Source organism: Leuciscus leuciscus (assembly GCF_965113295.1).
Source record: "Leuciscus leuciscus genome assembly, chromosome: 4".
Taxonomy (NCBI): Eukaryota; Metazoa; Chordata; class Actinopteri; order Cypriniformes; family Leuciscidae; genus Leuciscus; species Leuciscus leuciscus.
Genome location: NC_138728.1, coordinates 21,897,428 through 21,917,571, shown reverse-complemented (window position 1 = coordinate 21,917,571; position 20,144 = coordinate 21,897,428). Strand labels below are relative to the sequence as shown.

Below are 20,144 nucleotides of genomic sequence, written 5' to 3'. Positions count from 1 at the left end.
GAAAAACACTGAAAACACTGGCATTTGCACAAGATTCAGACTCTTATTTCCCTTTAATGCCTTACACTAAAAGACAAACCATTGTAGCTAACTAAACCAAATCACATGTCAGGTAGTATAACCAACAAGCCTTTTTTTTTTTTTTTTTGTCAATACAACAATGACACAGGAAATGATATCACAGATAGGACCTTGTAGACCATCATGAATGAGTGTTAAAGTCAGTATGTCTCTAAAAATATCAGATCATTTAATTTTTTATGTAATGACAAGGTTATTTCAGGCTGTCCAATGGTAAAACTCCAAGAAACGTCACACTATTATGTATAATATATGTGTTTTTTTTTTTTTTTTACAATTACATACATTTGTATACTCTATGGATTAACATGCGTTATATATATATGGTCATGAGTTAGGTTCCCAGGAAATTGCATAAACTGATACAATGTATAATTGGAAGTCGCTTTGGAAAAGTGTGGCTGCCAAATGTAAATGTAAATATACAGTAGATAGTCATTGTCAATTAAATTCAATAACAAGGCCTGCAGCACTCACCAATAGATCCCTTGGGGCAATTCATGGCAACTGGACGCCCAAAATTGGTCCTGGGCCACCAGATTCCAGCATCAAAGGCTCTTGGGCATCCCTCATACACAACTGAAGGATGAAGATATGGAACATTACGATACTCACTTAGAACTACATTAGTGTAGATGCATTTTACCACATCTTCGATTTAAACTCAAAGCAGGTCAGAGGGAATACATACCCTCACAGCCCGTGCTGGTCACTTCAGAGAAGGGGTTGTCGCAGCGGTTGCACTGTCGCCCAATCACACCCGCCTTGCAGGGGCACTGACCCGTCTCTGGGTCGCAGGAGCGTGAAGTGGCACCCAAATGGAAGCAGTCACAGGGGAAACAGGTGTCACCGTCTTTCGGTCGATAGTAGTTGTCCTGTGGGAAAGAGATACTTTGTAAAAAGGTAGTCAAGGGACATTTTATGACATTTTGTAATACTTGGACACCAAGTCCAGACTGAAAGGCTCAGAGCAGTTTGGGTGAATGTTGTTAAAAGAAATCCCATCTTCATACCTTGCAGCGACATTCTCCAGTCGTCTTGTTGCAGTCGGGGTTGAAGCCTTTGCTGACATCACAGTTGCAAGGACCACACATTGGGATGCCCCACCAACCACGAGGACATGGTTTCTCCACTCTGTGTGCAGAAAATACATTAATTTACAGTGGGGCCCAAAAAGTCTGAGACCACTAGTGAAATTGCATCTCTTTAGAATTATTTTGTAATATAATAAAATGTTTTTCACTACAAATTATATGAACAGACAACGCATTCTCATCCTAGGGCGTCATATACTGACGCTTTTGACATTTCGTCTACATCGAACGCACATGGCACCCTTTAGCGTCAATATGAGACGCACAGAGCTTTGTTCGGTTATGGGTAGGTTTAGGTCTGGGGTAGGGTTAGGGTTAGACCGCTAGGAGGCGCCTTCTGGCCCATATCTATCTGCGTCTCATATTGACGCTAAAGGGTGCCATGTGCGTTGGATGTAGACGAAATGTCAAAAGCGTCAGTATATGACGCCTTGGGATGAGATCGGGCTGGAACAGAATAACAATTTGGGTGAAAAGAAGGTTCAGAACCTATTCTACAGAAATGTTTCTCCTTCATTTAATGTCATAATAAAAAAAATTTAAATCCTAAAATGTAAAATGATAATGCATTTCTGCAACAAATAACTATTTTGATTAATTTCTTGATCTTGATCAATTTATGTATTTACTATGATTAATGTAATATTAAATATGTATAGTCTAATTGGATAAGAAAATATGTATTTAATATTATCATATTATATGATTTTAATTATTTATAAAATAATAATAAATAATGAAATAGTCACCTTCATCTTCATTTATATAGCGCTTTTAACAATATAGATTTAGAGAATATTTACAGTGATAATAGGAAATTGTTGTGAGTTTGTTTCGGCTTTACAATAATAATAATTCTGTATTTAATATATTTAAATATCTAGTTCAGTCATGAAACTCAATATGGTGCAGGCTGATAAGTCCTTTACATGAAATCTGCAAGCAATCACATCATTACTGCATGGCACAAGCTGATTGGCCTCAGTTGATCTTACAGCCAATGAGATTGTTGTTTGCTCAACATTTAAACAGTCTGGTTAAACAGCAGCAGCGTAGCAGATCTAGTCCAACAAGAACAAATACATTAACACTGCCATTCATTAACATCCTAAAACTATTTTGAGAGTTGTCATGATTGAAATATTCAATTTACTCATCTTGTTTAGTCTACCTGTAGCTCAAACAGTAGAACTTGATAAACTGATAAAATGTGTACCTTGAATTTAATTCGCTTTGGATAAAAGCATTTGCCAAATGCAAAAACTTAAATTTACTCTGATTCTGATTTACTGCATTTTACTGAACAATGAAAATTGGCATCACTGAAAAAGCTTACACACTTTAACCTGCAACATCTCAACACTCTTACACTCAGAGAACCAATAAATCAAGAAGATCAACCATTCATCAATCACTGGCAGGATTTGTCATGATGTAGGGATCAAGAGATTAGATGTGCAGGTAGGCAGACTTTTGACGATAAGCATTAACACAACAGTGAAGGCAGGAAACTGATGAGAAACAGGCTTGTGCCTGTTTGTACAAGCAAATATAGACCAACTGCCCAAGTAAACAAATTTGAACATCATTTTCTTGGGTGGCCGAGGACTTTTCTACAGGTGTATGTTTGTCCTGTGCTTTACACAGAAATCAGGTGATTTAGAAAATACAGTCACCAAACATACTCTAAAACTTATGCAAAATGCAAATAATAAAACACAATGAATATAATCATGCATAATTGGAATAGCAAAATAAATAGGCTTATCAGCTTATACAAAAGAGGAGAAATGCTTGCCATATTCAGTGTTGTTGACGTCAAAGGCTGAGCGTCCAATCAAAGTCTGTGTATTTTAATGCAAATTCATCATTTACTTGGTAGAAGCTAGGCAAATTAAGCTAAATTGGAGTGTTAATAATTTGTCATATTTGAGTGCTTTCATGGTAACATTAATGATTTTAATAACACAACAAATGTCTGGTATTGTGCACTAGACCACACTGGAGACCACACGTTTGCAATTTGTCAAGTGTGTGCTATTATGCTATTATGTGTGCTAATGTGCTATTACAGTTCCAAGATATTGCAAATGTTTTGTTGCTAAATTTTGTGCTGAAAAGCAATTCAATAGTGTGCGGCAGACGGTCAGCTGGAGGTCAGTATATTTCCATTGTTGACTTATTTCAGGACACTGAAGGTGAGGAAAAATTCCTTCTCTGTAACTCCTTAAAAAGCGCAGACTGCAGGGCCGCATGGTGCTTATTAACTCAACATCAGGTGCTAGCTGCGTGTTTGGGTCTTAATCTAATAGAGGACAGTCATGTCAACAGAGTGAGAGAGGAAGCAAAAGGAAAAGACGTCCCACGTGTGACTGCTGAGACAGGAATTCATTGCTGATCAGAGGGTTCAGCAGATTAAATATGAAAATAAAAGGGAAGGTTACAATTCTGCGGATCTTGTGCAGACTTGTGATAAGGGTGTACTGTGTTGTTTTCCCGCCACTTTGTGGAGAAGAGCCAACACAATGACAGACACACCCACACAAACACAAACCACTGGAATGAAGATGACATTCATAATGCAAATCATTTACACTGCTACACTGCACGATTGTCAGGAATGTGAACATCTCGCACAAAGCAATTTTCCTCAACTCTAAGACATCTCAACTCCAAGTCAACATGTAGTATTACAGAAATCTTAGTGTGTTAAAGTGAAAATTATAGTGTAAAAACTCATTGCAGTGTTTCAGTTCCATTCAGAATGCAACAGCTTCAAATCCATCCTGGAATTAAGTAAGCTATAATGTACAGTCAGCCAGTCATTATCACAATATAAACCCTGATTAGTTTGTCAAGGCCTGACGCTGCAGAAATGTGCCATGCAAGATCTATTATTAGACATGATTTCATAATATTATTGACCAGTTGAACCAGGAACAAAAGACTTGACTAGCAAGCCAGCTAACAAAAAATATGTTCTAAGAACATTTTGATAACGTTCCCATTAAGTTATGACAAATTGTTTCTTACTGTTCTCAGAACGTTCAAAAAGAATAGTTTTTAAATTTTTTTTAAAAACGTTTTTTTTTTAATGTTTATGCGGATTTTAGCAAAAACATTACGGTAACATTCCATTTGATCATTTTACAAACATTATTGGAACACTACTTTTTGATTGTTGAACGTTTTGAAGTAGTAATGTTTAAAATGAACGATGTATGAATAAAGATTTTGTGCTAATGTTCTGAGAGCGCTATTAAAGACCAGATAACTATGAACGAACATTCTACTGATGTTACTGGAAGAACATTTGTTCATAACTTTGAGAGAACCTTGCCAGAATGTTCCAAGAATGTTTCCTGTTAGCTGGGAAGACAACCCTTCTAGAACCAACTTCCTCTGAAATACTACACTAGTCGGCCAGTTTCATCTGCTGTATTGCTACTTGTTCTCTGGGCCACTGGCTAGGACCAGCAATAAACCAGCACTAACCACAAAGATCATTTTCCACTGTCAGGCCAAACCGTTCTCGTTGCTTAACCACTCCATTCCGTGCCGATCCGGCTCAGCTGATAAGGATAGGGATTCATTTTCCACTATGGGACTGATTACGGAGCTCTTTGGAATGCAATAAAAAAATCTGTCAGTCTTGGAGTTTACAGATGGTATGAGATGGAAATCTTCTCAAGCTTCAAAACTTTCATAAAGCCATCGTAAAAGCAATCCAAGCGGTTTAATCCAAATTCTTCAGAAGAGACACAATTGCTTTATTTTTATTTCATTTAGAATTTTATCAACGCACATATATACAATACATCAAATATGGTCGACGAACGTTAAAAAAATTGCTTTGACGTTAAACTTTATTTCGATGGTCCACTTTAGACGTTCTACTTACTATAAGTAACTTTACAACTACATGTCGACTTATTTAACAAACCCCGAACCCTAACATCTAACTCTTGCCTACCAGTCTCCTAATACTCTGAGAGTTAGTTGACATGTAGCTGCAAAGTAACCTATAGTTAGAAGAATGTCTAAAATGGACCATCGAAATAAAGTGTAACCAAAATTTTGGTTGCGTGGGTTTTCAATGAATGGGCAAAAATGAAATCTTTCAAAAGATGAACAAATGTTTGATGGGTTTGGATTGGCATAAGGGTGAGTAAATGATGACATAATTAACATTTTTGGTTGAACTAACCATTTAATTAGCTTAACCAGCAAGATTCTTTGGTGAACCATCATCATTACACTGCGAAAAATGCTTTTCTTACTTAGTATTTTTGTCTTGTTTCCAGTCCAAATATCTAAAAATTCTTAAATCAAGATGTTCTAAATTCAAGAAATTCTTAAATCAAGATCTTTTACTAGATAAGTAAAATTAGATCAGATATTATGTCTTGTTTTCAGGGGAAATAAATGAAAATTAAGTGAGTTTTTGCTTAAAACAAGCACATTTTTCTGTCCATGGGGTAAGAAAAATAATCTTAAAACAAGATTATTTTTCTTACCCCATGGACATATCATTTTGCTTGTTTTAAGCAAAAACTCACTTAAAGGACAAGTTCGGTATTTTACACTTAAAGCCCTGTTTACAGATCGTATCTGATGAAATAGAACGGTTAAGATTAAAATTTGGACACATGCTCCTGTTCCGAGAATTTTAGGTTTATTTCGCTTTTGTGGACCTATTTTGCCAAACGCGTCACACCCGTGATTCTTCCGTTGAGAGCTTGAATAATAGACACTCCAGCCCAGTTGGTGGCGATAATGCACCTTTGCCAATTGCAAGCAAACCACGGGCATTTCATTGAATACACAGAAGAAGCAGAAGAAGAAGCGGCGGAGTAATACTTTAAAGGTGCTGCGGTCTCACAGCACGTCCTATTAAGTCAATGGAGTTGGACAAAAACTACGATAAAACCTGTTGGAATGCATCTTTTTCAGCGATTTTTGAGTGAACATATCAGTGAACACCCCTGACCACTCGGTGAGTTTCACGTCTTTGTAAACGAAAGTTTAATGTGTTTTTAGGTCGGAATCTTCCAGTGCATATAGACAACCATTGTGGGGGTGGGGGGGTGAAGCGAAATAAACCTAAAATTCTCGGGACAGCAGCATGTGTCCAAATTTTAATCTTAACCGTTCTATTTCATCAGATACGATCTGTAAACAGGGCTTTAAGTGTAAAATACCGAACTTGTCCTTTAATTTTCATTTATTTTCAAAGATCTTGATTTAAGAATTTCTTGAATGTAGAACATCTTGATTTAAGAATTTTTTGATATTTGGACTGGAAACAAGACAAAAATACTAAGTAAGAAAAGCATTTTTTGCAGTGTAGTCATGCTAGTTTATTTAACAACATGGCTATGCTGGTCCACCAGCTATACCAAAACCAGAACTAACTACAATAAACCAGCCTGGTCTTATCTGGTATCTCATCCGGTATACGACTTACTTGTTTTCACAGTACTGTCCATAGTAGTCCTGACCGCACTCGCAAGTGTAGCCGTGAGAGGAGCTCGGCTTACGAACACACGTGGACAAATGCTCACACGGGTTCAGATGACACGCATCAACACAATCTTTGCCAAAGAAGCCTGTGAGTGACAGAAAGAGAGAAAGAGAATTGGATTAACATGTGTGAACTCAAATGAGATGCATCTGTCCAATGGCAGGGAATGTGATGCAGGTGTCAGTACCGGGGTCACAGGTGCAGGTGTGTGCGTTCCAGTCGTCTGTGCAGTCGCTGTTCTCGGGGCAGATGTTGGAGTCGCAGGAGTTGGCCACGTCACAGCCTTCCTCCACGTGGATCTTTAGCGCCTGCTGCATGTTGATGTTAGCTGTGTTGGTGGCGGTCTCCCCCATCCTGACCCCCTGGGACACGTTTACATAAAGTCAGTCACCTTACACTTTGGGCCAGATTTACTAGACAGGGCAAATTAGCATGAGAGCGAAAACCCAAGTGGGCGATTTACTGACAATGTTCACATTAAAGAACACGGACGCATCCGGATCAACCAAGAGCAGTGTAAATTAGCGTCTGGTTTAAGACGTGATTTTTGGGGGGTTAAATAATGGCGCAAATACTAGTAAATTGACAAGCGCAAACTTGTAGCAAACTTAATCTTCAGATAGTTTTCTTCAGGGTCACACATCAAGTTCATCATAATTACTCAGGCTCTGTCTTTTTATTCTGGTTGGAGATTTATATGTACCCTAGTGAAAAATAAATATACTAAAATTGATTTGAAATACATTTATTTTATGCTAAATACTACAAATGCATTTATGTACTTGCATGTGTATGTACTTATACATATATATGTATATAAATACCCTGCATTTTTACTTTTGGTATACTAAATTGGTACACATGTAGTCTGCTAAACTGGAAAAACTTATTTTGTACTTAATGCACTTTAGTTCTCCATAAATAGTGCTGAGGTTCAACTAAAGATATACTTTAGTATATTTGTTTGTGCTAAAGTGGAACTATTGCAAGTATACTTTAGGTACACTTTAAATATATTGCATTTAAAGACTGATACTTTACAGAGATCATACTATCCTTACTAATAGTGACATTAAGCACATTAATAAAGTTAATAAACTCCACATAAAGTTTAATTATAATATTTATATCAGTAAGTCTAGTCAATAAGCGATATGTCAGTAAATATGTTAATTGATTTGTTGTATACTTAGTATGAAATAAATGTTTTTTAAATACATTTTGAAATAGGTTTTTATTTTCACTAGGGTATACAATACCATTTCAAAAGTTTGGGGTTTTAAAAAAAATTAATAATAAACTTTTGGCAATAAATTGATCAAAAGTAAACTAATTATTTATTTATTTCAAATAAATGCTGTTCTTGTAAACTTTATATTCATCAAAGAATCATGCACATATAAGCATATTGGAATAATTTCTGAAGGATCATGTGACATTTTATGTCAGATAAATGTTTAGTACAAATATGAATAAATTGTAATTATCAGGCTAAAATAATAGTTTTAATAATAAACAGATAAATTACTCGGTCCCATTTTATATACAAAAGAATTACTTCCATATTTAATTTTTTTTTTTGTCCTGTACAGCTGTTTTGCCAAGAAACTGCTACTGTCTCATTCTAGGTGAAAAATTCAAAGGCTTTCCCTTGTCCTCACCTGCATGCATCCCTGAAATCCCTGCTGGACGCTGCTACTCGCTCCCTGAAGCCCACCAATGAACAGACTCCTCAGCTTGAGTCCAGGCAGTACATTTCCAATCTCAGCTGACTTCTGTAAAACATGCAAGGATGTCAGTAAACAGGTTTCATCTTAAGGACTTGTTAAGACGGTGTACCACAGAACTGACCTTAAACATGTCGTAGTCCAGGAACACCTGTGCCATGTACTTAATGTCCTTTCCATCTTTGCTGCTCCTCAGCTCCACGAGGAGGTGATGCCATTCCCCGTCATTCACTCGGACCTCCGGGAAATCCAGTGTGGCCACTTTTTCCTCTCCCAGAAGCACTTCAAACCGCACATACTTGTCCCTTATCTTAAAGGAAATGGTTTCAAATTAAATATTTACTTAACATAGGGATGCACCGATACCACTTTTTCCAGACAGAGTCCGATACCGATACTTTAATTTTTGGTACTCGCCGATACCGATACCGTAACCGATACCTGTATTTTTAATTTTCAATTAATTTTTAATTCATGCCTTTGCAATTTTTTTAATGCATTGGTAGAGAAACCAAAAGCATATCAATCATATTAGTTGTTTATTAAATTTAAACTTAATTTGTTCATCAACTATATATTTAATGCACTGCATATTCATTACTGTATAAATTAAATATAGATGGATCTTTTTGTAAAGTAAAAAAAAGGTAGTCTATTTAGTCAAGAGCAGTGAGTAATTTATTTGTCCTTTGTTTGATTAACATTAAAACACAGCAGCAGATTAATTAAACTGCTGCACCTTTAAGACCGAACGAAAATGAATTCATCCATACAAGCGCAAGACGTGAAAGACTTCCATTCAGTATCGCGCGCGGTCTGAGGCGATGGTTTTCGGGGCGCGCGCTTTGGATGTTTGAAGTTCATGTAACTTCTTGACCGGCAAATGTCCTGTAATAATGTAGGCAACCACTCGTTAAACATAAATAAAGTAACAGTTCATGTTTTACTTACATATACGATTTAGTTTTAATCCAAATAACACGTGCTGAGTGAACGATCAGCAATCAAGAGCATTCAACAGAAGTGCTCTCTCTCTCTCTCTCTCTCTCTCTCTCTCTCTCTCTCTCTCTGGTCAGTTAACGTTAATAATAAGCTACATGCCTCGTTTTACTTTCTTTGCCATTGACATCCGACTGAACTACAAACTTTCCACTGACCAGCTCGCGCGTCTGTGCCGCTTGCGCGCTCAATCCACTGCGTGTTTTTCTCTTATCAGCTCGCGCACCACAGGCGTTACTATATTCTGTTTAATATTTCACTAATAAGATATATTTACCTCATAGACAGCCTTCTTTTTTTATCCCCATTATAATTTCTGTTGTCAGTGTTTCTTTGTCTGGACACAAACACCGTACACACGCTGCCTGGTATCGGTTGTTGGTATCGGGGCATTTTTACGAGTACGAGTACATGAGCTCAGTATCGGCCCGATACCCGATACTGGTATCGGTATCGGTGCATCCCTATGGTACAGTGTGCAGTGTAACATTTGTACACTTACCAGAAGGTTGATTTGAGAGGTGTCCCCAGCGTTGACCTGCATTAGGGTTGTGGTTCCACTGGTCTGTCTGGTGCGGAACATAAGGCCGATGTACCAGGGCACGCCGATGGTGATATCAGGGTCATTCCATGACACCATGGCACGGCCATCAAAGTGCTGTGGTGAAGGCATGACTGCAAGAAAGAAAGAAATGGATTATGACTGACTGCATAAAAAACATATTTTATGTTTTTAAAAGCATATTTAGCATATTTTAGCATATAAATACTTATAAATACTATATATATATATATATATATATATATATATATATATATGCCATTGGTCTAGCAGTCATATATACTGTAGTCCGGACCAAATCCAGTCGTTCCAATAGGAATTGGTGCAATTGTTTTCACGCCGTTTTGGCTTGCGTTCAAGTTGGTCATGCGAATTCTCCATGCTGGCCAACAGAAATCTGCTTGGTTTGAAATTAATGTCTGTGTGAGCAGTGCTTCATACATCTCTACGCTATTGATATTGGAAAATTGCACACACAATTTTGCCGAATTTTCACATTCACTGGCACAATGAGACCTTGTGGATGATGGGACTTTGAATTTGGGTCTCAACTTTTCTGATCACATTTGACCTTTTCCTTGTCCTCACTATAATGTTCTAAAAAAATAGACCAAAAAAGTTAAAAATAAAATGGAAATGAAAATGAAAAATCTGTCACAAAATTGTTTAATTTTGCCGTTTTCGCATTAACATGCTGAGTCTTGTGGCTCTGGGCCACATATTGGAAGTTTAATCAACAGTATCTTGACAATGAAGTCATAACATCTATTGAAAACTCCTGCAGTCTAAAGGAGTGGGGAAGCCTTGAACAAACCAAGACTTATCAGTGCTGCACTCCCTTCTACCGTTTGATTTGTGTGCGGTCAAATCGCATAGCAGAAGTGTGATCATATGGAAACGCTACTGTAGAGTCACAGAGTCAAGTGAGGACTTGAGAACTCAATGAGCCCTGATCACTGGCAGAAATTGCGTGAAGAATCCCTACTCTAGCCAACTCTACAACCCCTATGAATCAATATTACCACACATCACAGCAGAGAGTTGTTAAAGGAATGACACAAGAGAAATTGTAAATAAATTCTACCCTCAGTAAAATTACATTTACGTTTATCCTTTGGCCGCTTTATCCAATTTGATTAACATTGAAGTCAAGGTATCATTTTTATCACACATGCACTGGGAATCAAACTATGGAAGCTTGTTTCCGCCACTGAATAATAAATAAATAATAATAATTGTGACTTTTTATCTGACTTTTTTTCTCACAATTGCGAGATATCAAGTCAGAATTGTGAATTTTTTTCTCAGAATTGCGAGATATGAAGTCAGAATTGTGAGAAATAAAGTCGCAATTCTGAGAAATAAAGTCGCAATTGCGAGATATAAAGTCGCAATTCTGAGAAATAAAGTCGCAATTGCGGGATATAAAGTCACAATTCTGAGAAATAAAGTCGCAATTGGGAGATATAAAGTCAGAATTGCACGATATAAAGTCGCAATTGCGTGTTATAAAGTCAGAATTGTGAGATATAAACAATTTTATATATATAAAAAAAAAAAGTCCGTCTTTTTTCCCCTTAGAATTGGACTTTATATCTCACAATTGTGAGTTTATATCTCACAATTCTGAGAAAATATGTCAGAATTGCGAGATATAAACTTGCAATTGTGAGATAAAAAGTCAGAATTCTGACTTTTTTTCTCGCAATTGCGACTTTATATGTCGCAATTCTGACTTTATAACACGCAATTGCGACTTTATTTCACGCAATTCTGACTTTATATCTCGCAATTCTGACTTTATAATACGCAATTGCGACTTTATTTCACGCAATTCTGACTTTATATCTCGCAATTCTGAGAAATAAAGTCAGAATTGCGAGATGTAAACTCGCAATTGTGAGATAAAAAGTCGCAGTTATTATTATTTATTTATTATTCAGTGGCGGAAACAAGCTTCCATATCAAACACATGACCTTGGTGTTGCTAGTACTATGCTTTGTGTTTGAGTTACATGTATAAATTGACAGCTAAAAACCCATCTCTTCCGTGAGCACTTAACCTAAAAAAAAAAAAAAAAAAACGATGTTTTTCCCTTTGAAACATCACTTATCAGGCTTATGCTACTCTGAATAATACCTGAACTTCGTATTTTGAGCACTTCTTGTGTTGTTGTTGTTTTTTGCCTCTTTATGATGACTCGCTTAAATTAGTCCTAATTTGTAAGTCGCTTTGGATAAAGGCGTCTGCTAAATGACTAAATGTAAATGTAAAATGTAAATGTAATAAATGGGACATTTCTTCAGACACTGAAATGACCAGAGAAAGATGTCACAATTAAAGGGATTGTTCACCCAAAAAAACATCATCATCGTCATTCCAAAACTCTTTGATTGTCTTTTTTTTGGTCTGTGGAACATAAAAGCAGATATTTTGAGAAACAAAATACCATACAATAGAAGTCAATAGACACCAAAAAGGTTTTGTTACCAACATTCTTCAAAATATCTTGTTTTATGTCCCACAGAAGATCATGCAGGTTTGGAACGTCATGGGTGTGAGCGAATGATTGAATGAACGAATGAATAAGTGAGTGAATGATTTGTATTTTTAGAGAAATATATCTACAGTATATGTGCTTGTTTGGTGTCTTTAGACTTGGGTCAATAATTCTCTGACAACCACCCACAATGCATTATGTTGGCAAGTTTTGCTCAGGCAAGCGCCACCCACATTTTCTTAAAAAAAAAAAAAATGACACCGACATACTTTAAGTTTGATCCATAAATCTCAGAAAATTTTTACAAATTCTGAAATTTGAAGATGCATAATGAACTAAAGTATCACATATATTGCCTGACGTGACTGAATTTTGAGAATTTGCCCAGGAACTGTCAGCCATCGTGGGCAGAATTACGTGTTTTACTAGAGATGGACACTCTATCTGTGCTATGGCAGAAGTGTAGAGGTGATAATATCTAAACTACGCTTTTTTCACTCTGGAAATTAGCCATTTGCTCCAAAACAGAGCTATCCTCTAACAAAAAAAAAAAAAAAAAACGAAAAATCAAGGCTACTTCAGGCATCCATCTAATCAGCATCAAAAATAACACTCTTTTCTGGCAGACACGCTTCTCTGCCAGAATATTAAATTGGAGAAGGCTGTTTCAGTCAACGAGGTTGTTGTTAGATGATGACATGACTTGAACATCCAGGTTTTATAATGGAGCGCTGCCCCAACAGGCCTGTGGAGGGACCTGAAAGAGACCAGCGTGATTCACACTATCCCCTCTAGTTCGGGCGCCTCGAGCCTTACAGAACGTCCGACCGCAAAAAACAACAACCACTGGGGATGTCAGGTACACTATCATTTGGGTTGTTCAAACACATGCAAACACACCCACTTTCATACACATCAGTCAATTAATCACAGTAGAGTTGTAAAAGTAGTGTGTAAAGTCCCGTTGAGTATATATTGAGTTTTGACTGCCAAAGATGGCAAATGTGGCGAATTTATTAGCTTGTAAACTGACAAACATGTTTTTCATTGCGCAAGAGTGCTGACTTCTCAAATACACCAAAGAATGAGGTAAGAACAGAAGGTTCTGTGATTCCTGTAATTGTGAGTGAACCTGGGAACAGTCCGACAGATAACCCAAAACTGACAATTAAACTATGTTGTAAAAGCTAATGAGCACACTATTTAACTTGAACTTTTTTGGCTAGTCACACTTAAAATAACTGTAGGGAGGTGAACAGAGAGTTTAGCATTAGATTATTTACGATATTATTGTACAGTATGTGTAGTATTTGCATATAGCAATACTACATGTTTAAATATTACGGTAATCATCAATACTGGTATATTGTGACACCACGAAAATCTTTTAAATTTGGATTATTTCAGCCAGCATTTGTGTGTGCTGTGTATGCTTATAAGAATACTGAATTTTTACCTAAGCATCATGTTAGCACAAATCAACTGATTATAAATTTACTTATTTTTCATCAATTAGGGAGAAGTATCAATAAAAATAGAATTAAATTAATAAAAAAAGGGCTTTTTCCCAAAATATGTGTGTTTTGTCTTTTCTAATCTTATTAGAGTTTCAAGGCATTAGCTTAGCGACATGCTAACATCAAACTTTTTATATGAGCGCTATTTGTGAGGGGTGTGGAATGGCTGCCTAAGTAGAGTGTTTTGGTTTGGCTGCCTTAAAAGGTAGCTGACAGTAGGCAGCAAGGTGGCCCACTAGATTTTGGAACAAAGCTAAAGCAACAAAACAATTAATCATCTGAGGGTTTATCTTTCGTAAAACTCTGAACCGAAATTACATCATTCATTTTTTTTTTGGTTTGACCCACAAGGCCACAACAACAGGTTGCAGAACCAAAGCTTTGATATTGTTGGCACTTACTGTGCAGAGTAGAGGTATTATGGGAAATGCACTGGCAACTCAATTCGCATATTGCTCAGAGTGTGTGGAGTGTGTATCCGTAAGGTTGATATGGGGCAGAAAAGGAGAGTGGAGCAGATCCTGACTGATGCTTATCGGCGGAGACATTTCCCTTTCAGGAAACACTGCCGCATTAACGCCACTGCCTGCTTCCTTAAAGTTCACGAGCAATCAACGCCTAGTTCAGAATAACAAACACATACTCTACGCATGTATGCATGTGCATTCACGTGCACTGGCACGCTACCAAATAGGCCCACCTACCCTGATCGCAGTTCTTGCCGCCCCGGCCTTCAGGACAGTCACAAAAATACGTGTTCCACCTATTTTCACACTGACCGCCGTGCTGACACAAACCCTCGGAGCAGAAGTCCTTCTTCGCTGGACAGCCTGACAGAACAATAAATATATCGCTATTCGTTTGAATGAGGTACAAAAATAATACAAGAACAAGTTTGCGAAACTATAGTTTTGAAATATGCTGTGATTCATGTCAGACCTTCATTGGTGCCATTGTTTGCGATGTAACTGGCCATGTCTATGGGTTTACTGTCGATCGTTAGGTTTCTCATGCAGCCCACAAAGTCCCGGTTCCGTATGGGGAAATCTTCTGGAAGGTTGGGCACCCCGCCAAGCAGAAGAGGCCCAGTGAGATCCAAAGACCTGAAGAGAGAAGACAAAACTTTGAAATGTCCCAACAAACTCTCCAACAAGTCAATGGCATCAATAGCTCTGTTTCACAATCTAGTGAGCTACCCTGCTTTATACTGTCTACTTTTATACCATAAATATCATCATCAGAATAGTATGCAGAGTTTTTTCTAACTGCGCAACTTTGCACCAATTAGTTGGTCCACAAGGTGGCAATACTAGCCCGGATGGTTTCACAGACGATAACAAATCGGAAAAACAATCTACTAGAGAAACAAAGCAAAATAAACGTGCCAAATATTAAAAATAAAAGGATTACAATGTAAAAGATTATTATTGTGTACATAAAGATGCTTGTCCCGTAGATGGTCTGCTTGCGCGCTTTAACCTTGCGCACGAGCAGATCCGTTTCCTTTCTGGATTGCTTGCAAATTCCACCATGTAAATAGCGAATCCGCCATGGCGCGAGCGCAACTGGCTTTTAAAGGGAATGGGAGATGAGACTCTGATTGGTTTATTGCACATTACGCCCAAAACACACCCATTACTCATTAAGAGAATAGGGACAACCCTTTTAGACCATGCGCCGGTAGCACCGACCATTTTTCCCGTCGTTAAACTAGCAAAAGTGGATTCGGACACGCCCTAAGTGCACTTGCGCAGTGCGCTTTATACCATGCGTTTAGATCCTTAAAATAGGGCCCAAAGGGATTTTTGCAAATGTGTTGGTTGCTTGTGTTTGTACACGCTATCGAATGGAGTATACTTTGAAAGGCTACTGTGTGCATACAGACCATGTATTTCATGATCAGCATAGCACATGCAAAGCTTTATAAGAGAGAAGTCAGACAGGTGAGAGGGGGCGTGACCTTCCCTAACCAACTTGTCAATCGCTGTGGAATGTTGCCATGCTATATAAAACAGGTCAGTGCTTATAAGACTGGAGCGACAGGTTCAACTTTCACATTTATCTGTTGTTGTTCTTTCTTTGATGTGTTTTAATGCACAGCCTTGTTCCAGCATGAAATAATATCTGACGCTGCAATTGCCACCTAAAAGCATGAGAAGATCTTTTAACAAAAGCAAGATATGTGGACATGTGTGCTGGAGGACTGTGCAGGGGTGTGAGAGAGAACACAAAAGTGTAATTATCGACAATTATGACTAATTTTCAAGAGAATGATGAGAACAACTTTCTTGCTCGGTTTACAGAGAGATGGATAAACTCACTTCTTCTGTCCGGTCTGAGTGCCCTGGGCAGCGCAGGAGTAGTTGGCAATCTGACTGCCGAACCGCACGGCCATGGCGATGTCACAGTCGTCAACAGCGACTACTGCCACCTTCTCACCCGACGGCCCTTGAGGCAACCCCAAATGACTTATCTTAGGCTGAAAAGAGACAAAATTGAAAAAAAAACATGATGAGCACAGATTCACAAGCACATTTTGAAACTAGATTTTTACAGTTTTTAAAGACAATGATGATTAAAAATTAATTTCAATTCAATTCACATTTATTTGTATAGCGCTTTTCAGAAAACACATCATTGCAAAGCAGCTTTACCGAAAATGCATGAGTCTACATTACAATTTAGAGTGATCTGTTATCAGAGGTAACTGTCTATGTTACTAAAGGTATTCATTTAAACAATGTAATAATTTAATGCAGAAACAATGAGCTCATTGAAGTAATGAATACTTAAGTTGTTAACACACTTAAGTACATGTTTAAAAAGTGTAATTTGCAAATAAGTTTTACTTTAAGGTACATTTAAAATAATTACTTTGTAAGAATCATTTGTCATGCTTTAAAGAACAACACTTATTTTTATGTGTTGACTAACATACTAAAGAGAATTTAAAGCACTTGATTTAAATTTTCATCATTACAAATGTGCAGTTACAAATATATTTTAAAACACGGCATAGAAGTTTCAATAGAAATAACATTAAGGTATATTTAAGTTTACCATAAATATTTCTCCATATTTTTTGGCAGTACACTTTAGCCATAATTTCAAAGACAATAAATTCAATTATGAAATTGCATATAAAAATGCACTTAAGTCTTGCTTTAGTAGATCAAAAAAGCACTCTAAAATTGAGTACATATAATTGAGTACATAAAACAGTTTCATTTTGCAGTTAAGTGTCCAAGAACATTGCATTCAGGTCTCACTTAAAGTATATTATTTCAAAAATAAGTACTCTTGCTAAAGTGTACTTCTTTTTTCTCAAGGGTACATAGCGGTTGAATAAAATCTTGGACCCATTCAAGATATAGTTTTATGTTTATGGCCTGAAATATGTGTGCTAAATCTCATTTCAGAAGTCTGTTTCTTAAGTATGTTCCTGATGTTAATATGATTCTGGATGTTCACAGAATCCTGTGCGCACATGCATGAATGCATGCGCTCACGGATCAAAGCTGTTTACAGGAGATATATCTACATGGCATGTGTTGGCTCAAAGCACCTAGATCATACTGTATGTGGGCCACCTGTCTGATGGTGTAAAGCACAGCAAGAAAGTGACAGTCGGAAAGAAAAGGCTGTGTTGTGTGTAAGCGGTCACTCCCAGCATGGCACACTTTCCACTGCACAGCAGTTTTATCTAAACTATCACAGCCACTCCTAGAGAAACGTCTCTTTCCTATTGCAAAAACACTCATACTTTCCATTAGGTGCCATCTAAACATGGCTCAATTTGAGTCTATTGCCTTCCTGTTGCTATATCTGTCATGATAACTCTCAGAGGGTTTGGCATGGTAATGTATATGACAATGTTGATATGTTTGGTCTTGGTGGAATAGATCTGTTACGCTGCTGTTATTGCTGCTGCAGAGCAAGTAATGGACTTGCTACTGTTAATACATATACGATACACACTGCTGTGAGCAAATAAGACATGCAGCTGCTGTACAATATAGCGTACATGAGTTACCCTTAGCAGATCTATACAGGTGGAGCTGGGGAAGGTGGAGGGTTTCTGAAACTGCTACAGCAAACTGACCAAGTATTTGAAGGTTAAGGAGTGAGCTCATTGGCTCACGATACAGCAGGAACCAATCAGCTGTGCCCTATAGAGATTATGTAATTGAGTTAATGGCCTATCAGCCTGCGCCATCTAGAGTTTCATTACAGAACTTTGTATGAATAACTACTGACACTGTAAAATCTCAGGCGTTAATTACAACTTTTTTTTTTTTTTTTTTTTTACTACATGAAGGTAAAATTACATTTATTTAAATGTTTCAATGTGTTACCCTTGTCCCAGACTCAAACTTCTCAATTAACTCAAAAACTCAAAATTCTAAACTATGAAAATACATCACAAAACATTATCAATCAGAGAAATAAACACAAACCATTAAAATATGTATTGTGTGGAAATGATTTACATACATTTTATGGAATTTATACATATCATATGTCATATGCTTATAAAGATTATTTTTAAAGTTGCATTGAATGGATGAAATATGAGAAATGTGATCTGTGGGGTGATTTTTTTTTTTTTTTTACAGAATTACATATCCAAATCAATGTTGTCAAATTATGCAACATGCTATCTTGTTAAATATTATTATATTGGTTATTATATTAAATATTGTTTGTATTTAGGATCCATATAATTCTAGCTAGGAAGTTAGCAAGAAAAAAAAAAAAAAGAAGTAATTTCATTGTTTTATTTTTTTTCTAACAAAGAATGTCATCATTTAAAATTAAAATTAAAATTCTTATTTTTTACACAATGTTGCAGTGTTTATTATAAATGCATTTATCCATGCACATCTTTTTTATTATTATTCATATGCCCTCATAATCATGCTTATTATATCAAATGCACTTACATACAATGTTGGAATTATTAGCAGATAAATTAAATAAACTGCTAACAAAGACAGTGTGAGTTTTTTTTTATAGATATTCTAAAAACACAAAGGCCAAAAGTGCCCACAGTTGAAAACACCTCAAATTATACATTTAGGTTTATTTCCTAGTGTTCTCAATCTGTCTGTCTGCCCGTCTAGCCATGTGCACATTTCATCAGTTTCTCATGGAAATGAAGTGTGAACAGAATGGGAATTCTTAAAGGACACAAACCCCATGAGGGGACCAGTAGACAAAAGCAGCTTCAAAGGTCTTTAAAAAAGGAGTCTGTCTTTCAACTCAAAGCCCAAACCAAAGGAAACACACTCTTTAGGTGTATTTTGGTGCATTCATCTGGCCTGTTTCCAGCAGGATATGAGGGTGTGAGGTATTATTCAGATGGATATCTCTGGTCACGCTGGGTGCTTTCTAAACATATCTGGCTCATAATCTGGAACCACTTGAATACACTCACTTTATACTTATATGGCATGTATTTTTTAATTCTATTTTTACATCTAAATATTTAAGGTTTGCATTTAACAAATTAATCAACATAATTAAGAATTCCATTAGGATTTAACATGTAGATTTATATGTATGTTTTCATGCAACCATTCTTATATAAACTGTGGCATTGGATTGAACTGAAAGAATGACTTTCACAAATGAGACTAAGGAGGCTTGTATATAAAAAAATAAAACGTATACCACCTGACATGGAGCACAATAACTGTGTGCCTTGTACCGTACAGCACAACACGGTCAACAACAGACCAGTTCAAGTATGTTCTCCCTGTTGCCTTTGATTTAGGAGTTGAGCTTCATGCTGTTTGATTTTACCAACTCATTTATCTGACCTCTTAATCAGTGGAGTAGAATAACAACACTCCACCTTTCCAAACGCTGCAGGAAACCACTGTTTTTTAGAAAGCTGCCATCCGAAAAATCACAGGCAGCAGTGATAAGACACGGTTCATGATTTGTTGAATGAGACTGAATGTATTGTTATATTAGCAGAGTGACCTTGACCATGACTTCAAAACTATTTTCTTTCTAAATACACAATCCTGGGGTTATTGTGAATGATTCATTGGGGCATCTTATTCCAAAAAACAAGTGTTTGTAATGTTTCATCAAAATGTAATAGACTTCAGCTTCCACTGAAACGACTTTC

The 20,144-nt window shown here is 36.8% G+C and overlaps 1 protein-coding gene across 7 annotated transcripts in view; it reads right to left on the bottom strand.

Annotated features, from left to right (window-relative positions):
* celsr1a (cadherin EGF LAG seven-pass G-type receptor 1a) overlaps positions 1-20,144 on the bottom strand; it is a 94,117-nt gene that overhangs the window by 14,471 nt on the left and 59,502 nt on the right. For all 7 annotated transcript variants that reach the window (XM_082167367.1, XM_082167365.1, XM_082167368.1 and 4 more), the window contains 11 exons: positions 16,327-16,484; positions 14,945-15,108; positions 14,710-14,835; positions 9,928-10,100; positions 8,551-8,736; positions 8,361-8,474; positions 6,887-7,061; positions 6,643-6,784; positions 1,095-1,215; positions 773-956; positions 559-660 (listed from right to left, as the gene is read on the bottom strand). In XM_082167367.1, coding sequence (XP_082023493.1) covers positions 559-660; positions 773-956; positions 1,095-1,215; positions 6,643-6,784; positions 6,887-7,061; positions 8,361-8,474; positions 8,551-8,736; positions 9,928-10,100; positions 14,710-14,835; positions 14,945-15,108; positions 16,327-16,484 — 1,645 coding nt within the window. The remainder of the gene's footprint in view (positions 1-558; positions 661-772; positions 957-1,094; positions 1,216-6,642; positions 6,785-6,886; positions 7,062-8,360; positions 8,475-8,550; positions 8,737-9,927; positions 10,101-14,709; positions 14,836-14,944; positions 15,109-16,326; positions 16,485-20,144) is intronic.